Here is a 19738-nt window from a genome sequence, read left to right on the forward strand (position 1 = left end):
GTGTCGCAGACGACCGGTAGGATCAGACTTTCATTTGCACAGATTGTAAAAAATTATTAGATGGATCATGAATTGCGTATGGATGTATAAGAGAATAGCGATCTACGGTAAATTTGCAATTCATTTGCAGATTTACACGGGGCAGATTTTCTTTCTGGCCGAGCTGCGACTATCTAATCGCAGTCATCTGCAACTTTGCAGATCAGTGATCAGCTCTGAATCCGAGCCCCTATCCTACTGTATGCCAGAAAGGGCCACCTGAACATGATGTTAGTTTAGAAGTGCTTGATCTGAAAAAAAATTCGCAATTTGAGAGTAGTACATTCAGGCTGAGTGCAAATTTTCATACCTGTAATGTGAAATACGATCAGGATTCGAATCAAATGCAAATTTCCAAATTTGCATTTTTCCACATTTTTTGAAACAAAAATTCTGTGGAAAGATTATTTCAAAAATGAAAAAAAAAAAAAAAAAATGATAAAGATGGGCATAAAAATACTTCCTGCAATTGACAATACTATTTAATTTTAACTATGCTTTGTATTTCATTATCCAGGTGACATTGATCCCGACACATGACACAGAAGTGACACGTGAATGGTACCAACAGACCCATGAGAAACAGCAGGAGCTTAATATAATGGTCTTAGCTAGCAGCAGTACTGTAGTGATGCAAGACGAGTCCTTCCCAGCATGCAAAATAGAATTCTAATCATCATGACCACCGCCGCCATCACTAACATCTCCATGCGTACTTTGTGTTTAGGTATGTGTCCAGCCGCAGCCCAGTTCCGTATTAGATCTGTTTTGTACCCGAGGCATCCACCTTGCCAAACACCTACCACTTTACACCCAGCCTAATATTGGCTGGTAAGGAAAAGCTAACAGGACTGAACCAATGTTGGACTATCTGCATTTGTTTTATACACAAAATATCATCAGTTTGTTAACATTCACGTTTCGCCATTTTCTGTGTAATATTTACCACATTTTGCTTATTATTAGCCACATGAAATATTGCTCTAATATGGGTAAAACAATGGCCGTCGTCTGTTATAGGAATAACATAAATGTTCTCTCGTTAAGCAAATCTAAATCTACATATCCAAGAAGACTGGCTTAGGACAGGTCATTTAACATAAACAAATTAATTACTTGGATTTAACAGTAAGAACAGCATTTTGAATACTGATGTTATTTAGATCATCGTTTCTGTAGCTTGCATAATTTATTTTAACGAGCTAGCTTAACATTGCATTTGTATATTTTACAAGCCAGTTAAAGGGTCTGACATGGACTGAAAGAAAGAAACGGGCAAACCTATTATTGAGATGTGTAAAGTAAGAACAAAATACATTCATGCCCTATAACAAAGCCAAATTTCATCGGGACAGAAGAGATGGGAGGTAATGTGTCTGCTTAGAAGATGCTCTTTATTGTGGAGCTTTGATGCAGTTTTTTAATCCCTATTGCAGGATCATAATAAACCCGCTGGTTTCTTGATAACCACAGTTATCCCAATAGAATATATCTAACTATTCCATATTAATTAGAGTAGCATGGTTCTGAACTTGTTTTGGGATAACAGTGGCAGCATGTACAAAGTCCCATGGTCCTGCACTAGGTGCTCAGTCAGAGCAGTGAAGCAGAGCCTCTCCAGCAGTGGGAAGAGAGATGGACGTTCTGCATCAACATATAGGAACCAAGTATTCTTAAAAGCTAGTCCCAAGAGCCCCCCACCAACTTGGCTTTTATAATGTTTGAGACATTATAAATTAAAAATAGTAGGATAAATTCCCTGTTTTATCTCTATTGTAAAATTACCTATAACATATCGTACCAGTCACAATGGTTACTAGGTTATACCAGAGAAGAGCAGTGCAGTTTGATGCTAAATGTGCAAAAACTGGATGGAAAAATATCATATCAGTGACATCTGTTATTTTTGTACAATAATATATATATATACTGTATATATATCAGCTTCCAGAATGTAAAGGATCAGACTGTTTACCAGCAGTGTTGGTAGTGGTGGTAGCTTGTCTCCCAAGTAAATCAAGCTAGTGTAAGTATCCAAACATAGAGGCATTTCTCTTACCATCTCTATTGGCCAAATGTGATGACCTCCCAGTTCATAGGTCATGCAGGATTGCTGTCCAAACTTTGTTTAAAGGGCAATCTTTCACAAGGCAACACGTGCCTTGCAAATGATTGCCCCTTTAAAAAAGTCTGAGTTTAGCCGGCATCCCACATGGCTGTCTAACTCAGAGGCTATTTCATTTGGCCACGTATGTTGTTTACTTACTATATACCTTTGATCGGAAATTGGACCAAAACCCAAGTGATTGCTTATTCAGTATCCTTACACAAAGTAAAAAAAAATGGCAATGGCTATAATGTGGAAGTGTTTCAATGTACATCACATATAGTTATGACAAATAGATTCATAGCCACTGTGCTCTTATAAAAACAGGATCGGATGTTTTATTTAATAACCATGGAAGCTGCTACATACAAACTTACAATTTTTTTTAAAAAACTTTTTTGTTTACATATTAGTTTTTATGGCTGATGTAGGGAGCAATTTGCCTTACAATAAAAAAAAAAAAACACTTTCTGATTGCTGAACAAACCATTTACAGTATATATCAATGGTGTATTTTGCTGTCTAATTTATATATTTATTTTTTAGTGTCAAATCTAAGCTATGTTTTATTAATTTATGAGTCTAACAGTACAACAGTGTTGATATTTTATTTTGTAGATGCATTTTTTAGTTGCGTTCTAACATAGTACAATGTATTGATTAAAATACTGGTCATCAATAAAAGGCAGTTGCTTAATGTTGGGGATACTATTTTATAGATTGGTAAATGCTCTTTAAAGGTGTCCCTCAGAGTTCCATCAGGGCATATCTGTGGATAGACTTCATGTATTTGCTTTGTAATAGATCATCTTGTAGAAAAAAGAGATTTTAGTAAATGTTTTATTCCAGTTTTTGCACTCTAGAAATCTGTTTTAAATGCTTGCAATTTTGCACATATAAAATAGCATCCTTTAGTAAATTTCCATTGAGATTGCATTTAAGAAAAATCTCTTCTTGTAGAAAAGGTGATTTTTAATATGATTCAATTCTACAAAATGCAAAAGAAAAAGTCAAGGTGATGATCAGAACATTATAATGGGGTCTATTTACCAAGCCATAGACAGTGAAAACAGGGATCTAAAGTAACAGCCAATTAGCTCCTACTTGCCATGTTACTTGTTTGAAAAATGACAGTTAGGTGCTAATTAGCTGGTACTTTGAACCTTATTCTGGTTGACTCGCAAGGTTGTTAATTTTGCAGCCTTGCGAGTCCACCAGATGCTGCCCGCAGTGCCGGCCGTTCCCCCTTGCACACCACAATACCCCGCAAATTCCCGCTTGGTTGCTAATGGATGATTTACATAATTATCCATTCTTGGCGACCATAAAATGATTTCTCCAGCGCCCGCATATCAGAGACACCTCTAAGGTCTCTCTGATCTCCGAGCACTCTGTTAAGGAAGCAGGCAGGCAGCTGACATCCACTGACATCTGTGGCCTGCCCCCCACACCCGCGTCACAGGGTGATTTCCTTGGATTCGCTGCCACCCCACGCCCCCTGGCCACACTGCTAGGTGTGAGCGGGACAACAGACATGTAGTCCATGTGCCCGCTCACACCCTGCACATGAACAAAACATAGGTCCCCTGTGCAAACATACGGGGGACTGAACAAACTAGGATAATCCCCTTTATCTCTACCCATTTTGGCTCTCTCCAAGGCTTAGTAAATAGAATCAAATATCCCCAATGTTCCACTCATGCAGTTTTTGACTAACAAGTTTCTATAAATGTTTGTTACAGTATGTAGTGACTGATTGTTGTTATCTACTGTAATGATATATACGTTTGGTTAATATTCTGCTTCTGTGCATTCGTAACACAGAGATAAGAATGTAGGGCAATGGGACGGTAGTCCAGTCCTGGCCTTGTGATTAGTACTCCGTAAGTGTGTATGTACTAACAAGCCAACATTTTTTTTAATAGTTTGGACCCAAAGTAAATTTAGCTATATGATATAAGATAGTTTTAGAATGTTGAAGAATTTGTTTTATTGATAATGTTAACAGTTGTCTTTTATGGAAGTTGTTTGTGGAAGTCCAATAGTTTTTAAGAATTGTCCTTCATTTAACCCCAAGCCCCTTGTCTGTGCTGAATTTGAGAGAACTGGACGCTGTACCGGCACTGCATTGTATTCTTGTACTGGATTGGTATGCTTGATTCATTTGATTGAAGCGGAATCTTAAAGATGCATGCTCTGCATTTTATGCACACGACTGTTCTGATGAACCTGTGTGTATGTTCCATTTTTAATGATGTGGATGTTTGGCTAAGAAGCCCCCGACCCCCCCCCCCCCCCCCTACTTTGCTGCAATGCTAGTGGCTCTTAGCCAGATACATAGGTGCCTGGATACCTAGCGCACTCATTTGATGATGATCCAAAAGGAACACGCTAGTGCACAGCAACTTCCTTTGTCCACATCCATACGAGTGTCTAGGTAGAATAGCTAATGCACTAAAAAAATACGAGCTATGAATGTTCCTCCTTTGCCTAAACTTGAATTGTAAACTTAAGAGACCAGGAAACACAATGACCGCGGTCATTTAGAAACCTGCCTTGCACATGACAATACTGAATGGAAACACACAGGGATGATGTTTCGAAGACGAATGTAAACATTGTCCTCTTAGACCTTTTATCTTTTATTCCTGTGCACGGAGCAATTCCATTTTTGGTTTCCCTTGAAGAAGCTTTCCAACAGATAAGGAACATAGTAAAAATACAAGTTACCAAATAGACATTCTCATTGCTGCCTTTTAATGCATTTTAGTAGTTTTGTAGAACTAAAGCAAAGAACACTTTATATCACCTGTAACTGCAGGGACAGTATTGCATACCCTGTGTAAAGAGGAACACACCCACCATCAACCAAGGTCAAGTCAATGTCTCTGCTGGTCAGTACAGACCAGATAGCCTGATGGCCATCACAGGGCAGAGCCTGTAACTTTGATGGGCTGTATTCACCAACATGTACCACAAATACAGATTATCTGTAAATCCATTGCTATCATACAACATAACATATAGGTGATATATAAAATAGAAACATTTAAAATCAGCTGTTGCTTGTTTCTGCATGTGGACTACACCAAGTTATACTCCTGTATGTCATAGATAAAACAAACAAAAAAATAACTATTTTACAAATATATAAAAAGTGAACATGTCTTAATTGTATTGAAAATTGCAACCTATATTCCTGATAGCTTCTTTCTACGTTGGATGTTGTATAAATAAGACCCCGACTTTTTCATTCTTTTCCTCTTATGTTTTGCGTCGTTACTAATAAACTTGTTTCCCAAAAAAAGTTTTTGTTTTGCTCTGTTCATTATTTTCCCTTTTTTTGTGTGCAACAGTCTGTCATTTTGAATTTGCTGTAAATGGAAAAACGCCTGAAAAATCTAACAATAAAATGACATGAATAGATCAGAAAGTTTATACTTTGCCTTTATTTTAAGACAATTAATGATACTCTGCTTTATCCATCACACCTACTTCTCCACAACATTTAGAAATAAAAGTGGCTTTAGAATTTTAAAATGGGTCAACTACTAGATTGTAAGCTCCTCCGAGCAGGGCCCTCTTCCCTCCTGTTGTCAAAGCCCTCTTCTCTTCACATTTCACTCACAGTTCTCCTATATTCAAACACTCAGTGACCACCTTCGTCCGCATACCCATCTCCATCATTGGCCACAAGCCTCTAGTAGTATGTTAATTGAGTCCTCACTACTTAGATTTAAGCTGTAATGTGTATTGAACTATGGCGCTCTTTATTTGTACTCTATTTTTGTTATTTATTCAATGTTATGCAAAGTTTTGTCTCCCTGTACAATTCCTTTGTACGGCGCTGCGAAACACTTGTGGAGCCTTATAAATAAAATTATAATAATAATAATAATAAGAAGAAATTTATATAGTGCAGGCATTCTCAACTTGTTGTTCTCTAGCGGTTGGGAATCTACACATTCCAACATACCCTGCCCCAGTTTAGCATTCTCTGATAGTAATATTGTGGTAGGGCATGATGGGACTGTAGTATCAGAGCAGCTGGAGTCAGAGGATGGCTAGGCATGATACAGTGCATCTGCAAGAGGAAATACGAGGAGCGAGGGCCACTGTTTTAAGCGGTTGTCATCATGGACCCAAGGTATCATAACAGGACCAGGGGAGTTAACAGGGCCATAACTAGGTGTGCGCCAATGGTGCGGGCACACCACCTGTCAACTCCACTTACACAGCTGCTCACTGTCTGCTGCTCAGCTCATATGCTGAGACCAAAGGATATTTCAAATGTGGTGTCTGCCACCAGCCTATCAGAGTTTGTGAAGCAGCAGTCATAGTTAACGATTGGCTTCCAGACTGCGGCGACCGACGCTAAGTAACTCCAGGGGTAGGGAGGGGGATAGGGTGATGCAGCGGCGGTGCCACTCACCTCCATGGGGGGGGGGGGCTGCTGAAATCTGGCACCCTCCAGTGGCCGGCCCCCAAGGCAAATTCCTAGAGCTGCCTAGTGGTGGCGCCGGCCCTGGGTGGACATAGATGTCTGGGAAATTCAGAATGTTGAAAATCCCTCGCTGGCCCTAATCATTTCATATTCATAATCGGCAAATCAGGGATTTCCACCTTGTTGGATTTACCTGGTTCCACTACCCATGTATTGAAAAAAATTGTGAATTGGGGCAGTCCTTCACATATGTATGGGCCTCATACACAAGGCTATACAATTTGTCAATAACATGCAGTACTTAAGCATATGTGTAAATGTTCTGGAATTGTTCCCTGTTTTACTTATGTATCATTTAATGTGGAATGAATCTCATTTTGTAACTGTTCAAGGAAAATTCAGCTTCCTGCCATTTTCATTATAGGGTAGGAATTGTCTGCTTGTCATTCAGAACACTGGTCACCCTTCAGCAAGCAGGTACACATCTGCTCATTAGAACCATACAATATACTGTAGCCTGATTCGGAGTTGAAGGCAATTACATCTGCAAATGTATGTCAACATTTTTTATTTGACTAAGCAATTTTGGGGCGATTACAATATGAGCAATTTAGAACCATACATCTTCATTTGCAATTATGTGTTATGCTGGATACACACTAGGACAACCTATCATTCATCAGGCTGATCTGCCGACCTATCTGGTGATCAGAAATTGCATACATACTGACCTGTAGTCAGCTCGTTGTGTTGTGCCTGATGTCACAACTGGGTGGGGCATTGACATGTGGCAGCCCAGTAGTGATGTCAGTCACCAGCGGCCTCTGCAACAAGCTAACCAAGAACACACAGCAGATATATCTGTAGATGTGTGGGTCACCGACCGCACTACACAGCAGATGCAATATTTTTGTGAATGACCCCAGTCACAGACATCTCATTGGTACACCCCTGCCGACCGGCCCATGATATATCAGTCATTCAAATGAACAGCTGATATACAGTATACACAACTTTACTGCATGGTAACAGGGCGTTAACACATAGATTGTGTTTCATGGGCAGGCTGATGGAATTTCAGGTTCTTCAAAAGTAAGCGTATGCTGATCATTAGTATCTCTTGCGCCAAGAAAAGGGTTGGTGGTCTAAATGACTGCTGCTGATAAAAATGCTTACTTTCTCCAGTAAAGAGGTGGGGTGGTGCAGTCCTAAAGATGCATTTACATTATATACAGTACAACTCTGAATCAGGCTCATTCTGTAGTGTTTATATAGTAAAATGTGCTGCTGTATATAAAGGTAATTCACGGAATGTGGCTGGTCGATAGGGGTTACAGAACTGCATGTTCCCCCTCACAGATCTAGCGCTGAGGGGTGCTAGGATCTGCAGAGTGGCATACCATATTAATATATTTTGGGGTGGTATGGGGTTGTGACCAGGCCCTCCAGAAATAGGCCATGCCTCCTACAGTACCCGAGCCTGACCCCACTCTCAAAGTGATTATGGAAAGCATTATTAGTCCTTATATAGCAGTGTTTCTCAATCACTGCGCCGTGGCACATTAGTGTGTCTTGAGCTGTTTTTAAGTGTGCCCCAAGATCTAGAGATGCCCAAACCAGTTTACAGCCACCACCAGTTCTACTGTTATTTACTGGTCTCTACTTTTCATGTAAAGGGCCAATGTATTTTATTTGTGTTACCTGTGGGCACCAGTGTGATTGATTTTTATATGGGGGCCTATAGGTTTTTTTTTTTTTTTCCTGTGGGGGCCAATGTGTTTTCCCATGTGCGGATCTCATGGTGTGCCTTGGCAATTTGAAAATCTTATTTAGTGTGTCACAAGGTAAAAAGATTGAAAATCACTGTTATATACAGTAGTATCACCAGAGTTTCCAGTCCTAGAGTACTGTACTGTATGCTGTAGGAAGTGTTTAACTATGCATTTTGTTCTCAAACGTGAATTGTGTGGTTTATATCCAGCATGTCTGCCCTTAATGTACATCAAGCTTCTGAATGTGTTAAAGCAACAATAATTGTTCCATTCTGAATGTAATTTACATTCCTGCTAAATGCTTTGGGCATGACCTGTACAGGGCTGGCATTCCGGGACTGCAGGCTGAATCCCTCTTCTGTTCATTTATACAGTAGATTCTTGAAATGCTTAGTACAGAGTGGGAGCACTTCAAAATGAAAAGATACTATACCGCTCTATATGAACCAATGTGGAAAGTTTAATACAAATAAGTATAAAATGATCCTAAAAAGCGCTCTACATTGATAAGACCAGTGACGTACTTACACACGCCCCAACGCATTTACACGTGCTGCATCCATTTTTTTAGTACTTACCCTCTGGAGTACCGCAACGCCAGCTGCAGCGCTACTACAATCCCCGCAAAAAAGGCCACTGAACCATTTTTCTGGAGGTCCGAGCGCTCTAGGGCCCATGCAACATTTTTCCGAAGATCTGCGCATGTGTAGTGGGGTCTGAGCACTCTATTACATGGTACCTTGCATTTGTTGCTCCTTGGGGTGGACGTGGTGTAATGCAGTATATTACAGTAAGGATGTGCAGTTGCAAGCACTTCTATTCTTCAGTTATACATAAGTATATTAAAGATAAAAACATGTTCATGAGTTACACAATAAAATTTAATTTGTGGCAGATAAGAACCACTTGGCCCATTCTAGAGTAAGGGTATAGGTTTAGGATTAGGGGTTATGGTAAGGTTTAATGTTAGAGTTGGGATGCTGTGCATTCTGGATTTACTGGGATTGTACCAGATTAGGAGTACGTACCCCAGTGTGCCCCAAATTATGATGCGGTGTAGGTGGTTGAGTTGTCTGGTAGTTACAGGGGTGCACGGTGTAGGGGGAGTGGGTGAGTCACCCAGTGGTCAGCACAGTGCAAGAACAAGTCTTCAGCAGCAGCAGCAGGAAGTTTGGTGGGCAGATATTCATTACCAGAACACCAAGGTCCAGCTGGGGAGAGTTTCCAGGATGTAGTACAGGAGTCTTGAACTCCATACCCACAACAATGATGAGCAAAATCACTGGGCTGAAAATCGCTCAGTGCATACACACACATTTTCGTCCTCTGAGTGATTTTCCCAATGACTTTCCATAGAAGGACGCTATGGAAAGCCATCCATCCCACTGCTCATCATCATGTTTTGGTACAATATAGCATGTTTTGATAAAACAAAACAATGTCCAATACCCAGTTATGCAGTGACCTTTTAAATGTATATATTATGCGCTGGGAATTGGTCAAGAATAAGACCAATTGGTTTTATATACCTAGTTATGCAATGAGCTTTCTATATATATTTTTGCACTAGGATTTGGTTGAGGCAAGTAATAATGAACAAAAAATTGTCATATAAAGGGTTAAATTCCCTAATGTGACAGAGACTGACTGAGATCAAAATCAAAACAATATATTAATATACATAGGCATAAGAAAACAGCAGTAAATTTACAGGGAAAAGTATTCCTGTCAAAAATTCTGTTGATATAGTATTGATTCAATCTGCTTTGTATGTCTATAATCCCCAGAGACCAGAGAACAGGTTTTGAATGAGCTGGTATAGCAGGGTTTTTGCTTGGTGGTATTCCAAAAGTATAAGTACAGAATTGTGGCACACAGTAATCAGAAAATGAGACACAGATCTGCACTCTATAACCAACAAATAGCAAAACAGTACTTTTCTAAATTTCTCAATAGTAAACCCTTGGCTTAGGGGTAATGTGTGTGTGGTCCCTGGCGGTTCTCCCCCTTTCTCCTGCCCGGCAGGTCCCTGCACAGATGGCTGCAGGGCTCCACCTCCTCCTCCCTGCACTCATATATTAAGAGCTTACCCCCTTGGTACCTGTACACAATTTTTACGACACGTTTAACCCCTTTAGTGGTGGTTTTTTTTTGGGGGGAGCACTCCCCACTGGGTGAGTTTTGTATGGGGAGCGCTCCCTTAAAAAAAAAAACACCACTGCCTCCCTGGGTCCGGCAGCGCCGCTGAACTGTCAATCAGCGGCTGCCCGGACCTGTGCACCTGCACCCCGTCCCTGTCAGCCGGCTTGTCATAAGCCGGCGCCGGGGACTTCAATAGAAAACCCGGAGGGGAGGGGGGGGGGAGGCGCGGCGGAGGGGAGGAAGCCCAGCTCTAAACAGTGGCAATCCCGAGAATTTTCCGGGCTTGCCAGACTAGACACTGAGGCACAGCCTGGAAAATTCTCGGGATTGCCACTGAAGGGGTTCATTTTCAAACTTTTTATTTTGCATTTAGAAATATGACATTTTAAGAAATCAATGGTGAAGCAGGTTTTCTTTTCTAAGATTCGTAATTAAGATATAATTTTATAATAAGGGCCCTACACCTTCAATTAGAATTATGGGCCCGATTCAGATTTTTTGCGCATGGCTGCGAATTTGCAGCTACAAATAATATGCCAGAATATTTTTGGAGTGTGGGAGGAAACCAAAGTACCTGTAGGAAACCTACGCAAGCACGGGGAGAGTATTCAAACCCCACACAGTTACGGCCATGGTGGGAATGGAACCTACACATCTGAAAGAGCTTGTTCACTCACTGTCCTACTAAGAAACTATGGTATCATCACACTGACAAGTTACAATGTTTCTATAAATTATATAATTATTGTAAGAGAACTTCATCCTACACTAACTGCTAGTTTAAATAATAAACTACATTAATACAGGCATGGAGGCATGGAATACTGTATGCTTATTGCTTATCTAGAAACAGATCTAACTTTTGCTGGACAGTCTCAAACAAAATGGTCCATGATTCAGGCAAATCAACATGAGGAAAATGCAGGTAAATGGAGCAAGGACGCCGGCACAGGGCTGAACTTTGTGACTACTGAAGCAAGATTGTAAAAGGACATTAGTCCTAATTATATCCAAGTTTCAGTAATGTTTTCTGAACCAGTGGCATTATAAGTCACCATTTATAAATACGTAACTTGTTTTACTAGTATATTATATTTTGTGTGTATATGTGTTTCTTTTAGGCAGTGACATTACTTACAGTTTGCAAACTGTATAACCCAGTTTCCCAACATCTGCACCTTGTGATATGGAGCTTAGCGACGACTCGCAGGGGCAAAATCGCATCACTATAGGGTCTTACACCGCGCTCGTCTGCAAAGTCTTCGCTAGTCATACACATCTATTCCTTAGGTGAGCACATTCATTTTCACTAGAGAGGGGCAGTGTCTACCTGTGCCCTTGCCTCTGCAAACTCGCTCAGTAGCGATCAGGTGTGAAGTAGGCCACAAGTGACTGGAACGGAATACTCCTAATTGTAACAGTGTGGCAAAGCCCTCAAATGGGAACTGTCCCATCAAAAGTCGGAGCTATGTTAAATCTAATGAGTTTATACTGTATCTCATGAACTCCTTTGCAAACTAAATTGATTAATATAACCTGAAATATCTAACTCAAAAGTATATAAGCAGGAAAAAAATTTTTTTATCACCTAGGGTTATTGATAAAGCCATTATCTAAGTATCTGTACAGTATCCAATTGCTAGAGATCTTTCCAGATCTTATCCAAAATATCCATTGTTTCACCTCTGTCCTGCACAACTTTCCCTTTAGTTTTCTTGTTTCATGTCTCACACAGAAAACAAGCCCTACAGATGTGTCCACATACATCTTGGTTTTATTGTGCCATGTATGGCACAATTTGCCACACCTTGGACTCTGCAAAAGTCACGCTGTGGGGTTTTTGTAAAAATTTGCTTCCCTAATCTATTACTTTATACAAATTCTACTGCTCCAAACAATTTTTTTTAGAATCCATCTACTTGCTACATTTGGAAAAACAGCTAAGCCGTGTTTTACATGTTGTGACATATTGAGAAAAAAAAGCCAAGATGTATGTGGACACATCTCGGAAACAGCAAATTTAATAATATACTGTGCAATCGTCAATGCCTGTAGAGGTCACCTTATCAATGTCGAAGCCAATACTGGGTGTTGTTAGGAGGCTGCCACATTATTTAGTATCAGAGCTGGCTTTGGAAATATTTTTATTGTAAGCATAAATCACAATCTATTAAATGGAATCAGAATAGAATGTACTATAACACCATTATGGTATAGCGCTGGGGTAGCCAACCCTAGTCCTCGAGAGCTACCAACAGTGCATGTTTTGCAGGTCTCCTCACAGAATCACAGGTGAGCTAATTAGCTCCATCTGTGTATCTTTTAAAATGTGTCAGTGATTAATGAGTGCAGCTGTGCAGCAGCTAGGTTGTCGGAAAAATGTGAACTGTTGGTAGCTCTCGAGGGCTAGGGTTGGCTACCACTGGTATAGCGGATCAATGCGGTCTAGATAGACCATGTTATGGTCAACCACCCTTAATCAAACTCGTCTAGGTAGATGCCTAAAGATAGTCGAACTCATCTAGATCTACAGTAATGAAAGTTAAACGCAAGCGTAAGATCAACGAGAGCGTGGTCGACTTGAGTTTTTCTCTTTTTTTTGGGTGGCTATGTCGACATAGGTCAAAGTAGACACTATATACAGTAGATACACAATTTGTATACAGTGTTATAATCTAACTCTATCTCCACTTGGAGAGTAAAGTGTGAACCAAGTTGACCAAATAAAGTTAAAAACTCATGTCGACCATGTGCCATCGACCACACCCGACCAGTGTCTTCTCCTGCTTTTGCCCGGCCAGCAATCCATTGGGAGCTACCCACACTGCATTGGGAAAGTCTCTCATTGGGAAAGTCCCAGAAAAAGTATTTTGATAAATTTGTAATTAAAATAATATGTAGTGATGAGAAGAGGGGCCAGCAGCCACCAATGTTGATAGACCCTTTAGTCTAGAAAACAAAACACAAAATAGATCATTAGAAGAGCATTATTTAGCAATGACTCTAACACAAAAGTAAAGAATACACTATACAAAAATATATACAGAGCATTGATTGTTACAATTGATGGTGAATCTAAAGGATTATCGATGGTAGCAACTTATGCAATGGTGGACCATTTACTGCTCATTTGCTCACTAGCCTGTGGGCCAATCAGAGGTAAGCTCTGTACCTTCAATGGTGGAGAGCTATTTGGATCTCCACCATGGATGGCATAACCATCCACAATCACTTCTCTACAACAAGCAATGGGCGATGGACAAACCAAGCTTGCCCAGGGCAGACAGCTATCTTGGGCATACTCAGGTTACACAAGTAGGAACATGAGGTACAAATGACTAAAGACGATTGTGAGAAAGAAGGTGCCGTTTGGGCAGATAATTTGGGTTCATTGATATCATGTGCTATCAGTGCTGGTTACATATAACATGAACAAAGCAGAAAATAGATGTGAGGACATAGGGGAGAGAGGAATGATGGTGGCACATACTTTATTAATTATGCTGCTGTCTAATAATAATTCACAAAAAATACTATTTTCCAGCTACATTCCCTATGGCAGAAAAGTTTGGGCAAAGTCACTTCTCATTCCTGTACAGTATATAAGGGAAGTGGAGAGAATGCCATTCGAGCTTTTTAACCACTTGAAATATGCTTTTTGCAGAATACTGGATAAGTAAATCAGAATGCTTTCCAATAGAAATGCATCATATTTCAGCAGACCCTGTCAGATAGAAAGTTTTTAGCGCTATTAAAAACCATGAGATGTAAGATCAATTTCCAGGGAACGGTGAGCACGATACGCAAAAAAAAAAAAAGGTTACAATCACTTCTGCAGCTGAAAGCGAAGTAGCGTTACAAATGCCTCTGTGACACCAGCCACAGTTAACTTGAGTTGCTGAGAGCAGCAAAAGAACTTCAACAAAGAATAACACAGTGTAGGGTTCACTGTCTGTCAATTTGTATAGTCTGGGATTGGGAAGCTCTGGGAGTGTTAGTGCTGAAATTACTTCAAACTCCATTCATATGTGGCTAAAATATATAGAGACAGCTTTTTTTTTAGGGGGGGGGGGGGTTCAGGGTACTCCGACTCCCCACATGTGATACTGTCCATATTGAAGATGCTGAAATTCACAATGCACAATACACACACACAATACACACATATGTCAGTTATCGGTCACATAGTATTGGCGCACGCAGGGGGGTTTCTGAGTACCCAGAACCCCAGGAATTATCCCTCCCCCTTTTTAAACACCTGAGAATAGCAGGATGTGAAGAAATCAGATAACCTGTCAAACCTGCTGCTGTGATTCTTGCAGGGCTCTGTCCTGTCCTCATTCCAAGTGCTTGATGCAATCAGGTCCCTTGTGCAAACATGCCCACACCATGCCCTTACTGTACTTTTGTAGCATTTTCACACGTATTCCAGCCCTCTGGATGTACATGGTTGCACAGCAGTCACATGACTAAAATAAAAAAACATAACGATAGGCAAATCACATTTAAATGCAGCCCCATGTGTATAATGTGTGCCTGATTGTAATACATTATGAATGTTTTAGCCTGCAATCAACTTATTAATATAACATAGCAATCTTGCCTTGACTCCAATTCCTAGAAGTTCTCAGATCTATGCTGAGTATTGGGAGCAGTGGGGAGGTTGCTTGAAGATATTTATAAAGGAAGCATCTAGCAGCTACAGTGTCTCCGGGGAGCCAAAAGCAGTAAGTCTGATATACCCGCTGCTTCCATTTCCAAAGCAACACAATGGCCTTTATTCAGATCTGATCGCAGTACAAATTTGTTTGGAAAATGGGCAAAACCATGTGCACTGCAGGTGGGGCAGATGTAACATGTACAGAGAGAGTTATATTTGTGTGAGTTATTTTGTTTCTGTGCAGGGTAAATACTGGCTGGATTACTTTTACACTGCAATTTAGATTTCAGTTTCAACACACACCACCCAAATTTAACTCTCTCTGCACATGTTACATCTGCCCCACCTGCAGTGCACATGGTTTTGCCCATTTTCCAAACAGATTAGTACTGCAATTAGGTCTGAATAAGGGCCTATGTTTGTAATCCAAGCTAAAGTACTAATGTTTTGAATCCAAATTTACACTGTAAATTGAATTAGCATTTTTCAGTAAAATGTGAAATACATCATTGGTTATATGTAGAATCTAAACTAGTCTACAAAATGCTGCAATCATACTGCAATATACACGTGTGGTTTCCAATAGCTACCAATGCTAACAGACCCTTTAGTTTTGTTGATACAAATGGTGACATCACAATGTGTATCACGAGTGTCTCCCGATGGAGACAATTATCATTTCAGGGCATGTTGATGAATCATTGTGTTTTCTCTTGTTTCCCTATAAATAATGAGTCTTTTCAAAGACAGATCTGTTCTGCTTGGACTCTTGTTTAGGCTCTGTCACAAATAGCCGGCTGTGTGGTATGGCATCCGCACTGCAAAACAAATCAACATCCTAACAAATGAGAGACATTCACAGCCAGCTCCATGATCAAAATTCCAATCAGCCTTCTCTTGGCGTGAAGACTTAATTTCCTCTGTTTTCTATACATGGGGTGTGGGGGATGGGAGATCTGTCATGTTTGCACATACTGTACAGGACATCTATATAAAAATAAATTTACTTTTTCAGTGCCAGGCTTGAAATGACAAATGAAAATTATTTCCTCTATGGTCTGTTTCTGTGTACAATGGTGCAGCCAGTGCCTCTCACAGACAGAACCATTTCTATTGCAGGAAAATACATTAGTCATGCTTGGCAGCCAATAAGTATTTAGCGGCCTGGCCCCTTGTACCTTTAGCCATGATTAGTCACACTGTGCATATTTATAGGTGTGTGTGTGTGTGTGTGTGTGTGTGAAGTTTAACCTTAGCTATTTGTAGGTATATTTTTATTTATCTAATTGTCTAAGAATGTGTACTCAGATAGAAGCCTCCATCTGTTTGATATCACATACTGTATACTAACTTATTGTAGATCAGGATGAAATATATAATTATAATAATAATAATAATCATAATTTTATTTATATAGCGTGAGGAGAGAAAAAAAGGTTGTCAGAGGGAAATAGATGTGGTTGGGGAGAGAGGAGACTTAATTGAAAAAGAGGGAATGAGAAAGAGGAGCGAGAGAGAGAAAGAGGGGTGTGAACAGGAGTAAATGTCAGGGCAGTAGAGAGAAAGCGGATAGCAAAAGTGTGTGTCAGGGAGAGAAAGGGGGAGAGATGGGGAGTGGGAGAGGGAGAGGGTGTGGGGGAAAGACAGGAAGTGAGAGAGGGTATCACAGAGAAAAAAGGGAGTGAGAGAGGGTGTCATGGAGAGAAAGGGAGTGAGAGAAAGGGTGTCAGGGAGAGAAAGAGGGAGATATGGGAAGTGAGAGAGAAAGTCAGAGACAGATAGAGGGTGTCAGGGATAGAGGGAGAGAGCAGAATAAAGAGGATAGAGCAAATTTAGGTTTATGGTTCCTTTGTGAAACAGAGGAGAGAAAATGGTGTCTGTATTTTTAATAACTATACAGCAGAATTACACAAATTGACTTTGTGTAGTAGTGTTTTACTCTTCACATCTAGTTACTGGCACAAACTATAGAAATGCTGGGGGAGGAGGGGGACTCTACACCAAGGGCTCCCACATTCTGGGAGCACTGTATGTACCCCCATCCTGCTCAAATATAATGCCCTAAGTATGCTGGGGATAAACCCTCGGATCCCATGTGTGTGGTTGTAATAACCCCTTACCCCCTGCATGCTGGCGGTAACTCCTCTCCTCTCATTCAGGTAAGTGGTGCAATAACCCAGCAGCCTGTGCATGCAGTGGTTAACTCCTCTCCTATCAAGTGAGCAGGAGCAAGATCCCTGCCGTCTCAGGCAGATGCCCAGGTCCCCTGCATACACAGGCTGCTAGGGCCACCGCACCATGTCTTTTCCTCCTGCAGCAGGATCTTCTGCTCCCGTTGCCACACTATTTAAAAAAAAATAATGAAGAGGCTGCAGTGGGATTGCCTGTTGGACCCGGGGGCCCCACAAGTCGATAGGCCCATAGCAGTTGCATCCCCTGCACACTATATACTAGTTACGCCACTGGGTACTGCTAAATGTCCATCTACAGATTGCAGAAGACCAGGCCATGGCAATTATTTCACCCAGTGGTATCATGCATACTGCATAAAGCATGGGGGATAGTATAGAACCTTGTAGGACACCACATGACATTGGACACTGGTGACTAAGAGTATATTCCAAATAAAACTCTGTGTCCTGCCCTTGAGATTTAAACCAGTTTACATTTTTCAGGTGCTCAATTAGAATCCCATGGTTCATTGTATCAAGTGTTGCAGAGAGATCCAGAAGTATTAATTAAAGTATTAATATTGAACCGATGCCTCTTGCCATTAGAAGATCATTTAACACACACACCAAGGCTGTTTCAGGGCTATGTCTTCTCCTGAATCATGGTTGGAATGGATCATAAATATCATGGGTTGCCAGGGGTTGTTTTGCTACCTTTCTCAATATTCTTTCCTATAAAAGGAAGGTTTGATACTGGTCTGTAGTTGGTCATGAGGCTGGGCTCTAAATTAGGTGTAGTTTATATTTTAAGAAGAGGGGTTCAGGAAAAATGTTAGTCTGCAAAGAGCATTGAACTATTTGCGCAAATATAGGGTCAATAATATCCATATTAAAAGCTTGGTTGAGGCAGGGTCCAGATCACATGTAGTTTGAAGCAATGTTTGGACAATTTCAGCAATGTCTTTTACATTGATTGGGTCAAAGCTGGTTCATGAAGGCGGGTGGCGTACATTGATGGCACTGGCTAGTTTGGCACTCCTTTGATGGCACTTGATAGTGGATACTTTATTTAAAAAAAGAAGTTTGCACACTCATTGCATCTTGCCTCTCCTTATATTTTAATTCTGTATATAAAGTATCCGCCATCCAGTACCATCAAAGAATTCCAAACTACCAAGCTTGCCAATGTATGCCACCCGCCTTCATGAACCAACTTTGACCCAATCAATTTAATCGATACCTTATATAAAAAAAAGTTTGCAAACTCTTTGCCTCTTGCCTGGAAGAGCCAAGATGGAACAGGCAGCAGGTATGCTGGCTTGCAAAGCATCGCCACTGTATGGGAAATCTGAGCTGGCCTATTGTTCCCTACCTTGATCTCATTTGACAGGAACTCTAATTTCTTGCGGGTGATTGTACATTGATTTTCTTCATTATGCTTTGTTAGTTTTAGCTTATTCTCTAACAGGTTAGTCTTCCAAGTCTACTCTCCCTTTTCTTTTCTTGAGCTTGTCAAGAAAAGGGAGCCAACACTGTGGTCAAACCAGGGAGCTTGACAGTGTCACAGGGGCAAAAATATCCAATGCAGCTGTCACATCCCTAATACAGTAATGGACTAGGGAACATGGATCTTCGCATGCACCCAATATCGCAGAGAGAGATGGATTTGTTTCAAGAGCCTGAAGAGTCATACCCCTTCTTGGACAATAGCTTATCAACTCCATTTTTAAGGATTACAACTGAGAACCAAATAGAGTTGTGGTCTAACCATGTCTGACCGATCTGGCAGCGCTGTAGACTCTGGCTTTCACATATGAGCCTCTGGGAACATGGTGCCTGCATATTCTGCCAAAACAATTCTGCCACACATATACACATATAACCCCGTGATTTCAGCAATGCTGGGTCACCAGCAGACATTGGACTCTTGAGAGGTAAGTTTAACTATATATGGGTGCAGACTGTAGTAGTGTGTGACCCCCTGGGCCCAAAGGCCTGTGTGCACTGAACACCCTACGCTTTATAATAGTCATGTCATTGCTAGCAACCTTCCACTATCATGGCCAACAACAAAATGGGGGGAAAGGTGTAGTGTGCCTGCCACCCAGAGAAGACCTATTCTATGGAGCCACCCCAGAGGACAGAAGGGCAACACATGCCCCTCAGACCTTCTCACATAACCCACTGGCCTTGCCACATTCCCTGTATATTTTCAAACCTGATTACAAAACACGTAACCAGTCCTGGCTAAACACATTTTAGGGGGATTGCTTATACCAAGTTCTGCTAATTGTATGAGATGTAATTTTCAAAAGGGTAAACAATATATATTTATAGGATGGTGTTCGTGATATACTGTAGCATGATAATTAACAGGTAAATATAGATACACAGAGAACAAAA

General features: G+C 40.7%; 1 protein-coding gene across 1 annotated transcript in view; it reads left to right on the top strand.

Moving 5' to 3' along the window:
* Positions 1-5572, top strand: part of MAP1A (microtubule associated protein 1A) — a 169616-nt gene extending 164044 nt beyond the window's left edge. The window contains exon 7 of the mRNA XM_083184076.1: positions 557-5572. Within this exon, the coding sequence (XP_083040202.1) occupies positions 557-712 (156 nt within the window). The 3' untranslated portion in view covers positions 713-5572. The remainder of the gene's footprint in view (positions 1-556) is intronic.
* Positions 5573-19738: the final 14166 nt, after the last annotated feature.

This window comes from Crinia signifera, chromosome 4 (genome assembly GCF_055691185.1).
Source record: "Crinia signifera chromosome 4, ASM5569118v1, whole genome shotgun sequence".
Taxonomy (NCBI): Eukaryota; Metazoa; Chordata; class Amphibia; order Anura; family Myobatrachidae; genus Crinia; species Crinia signifera.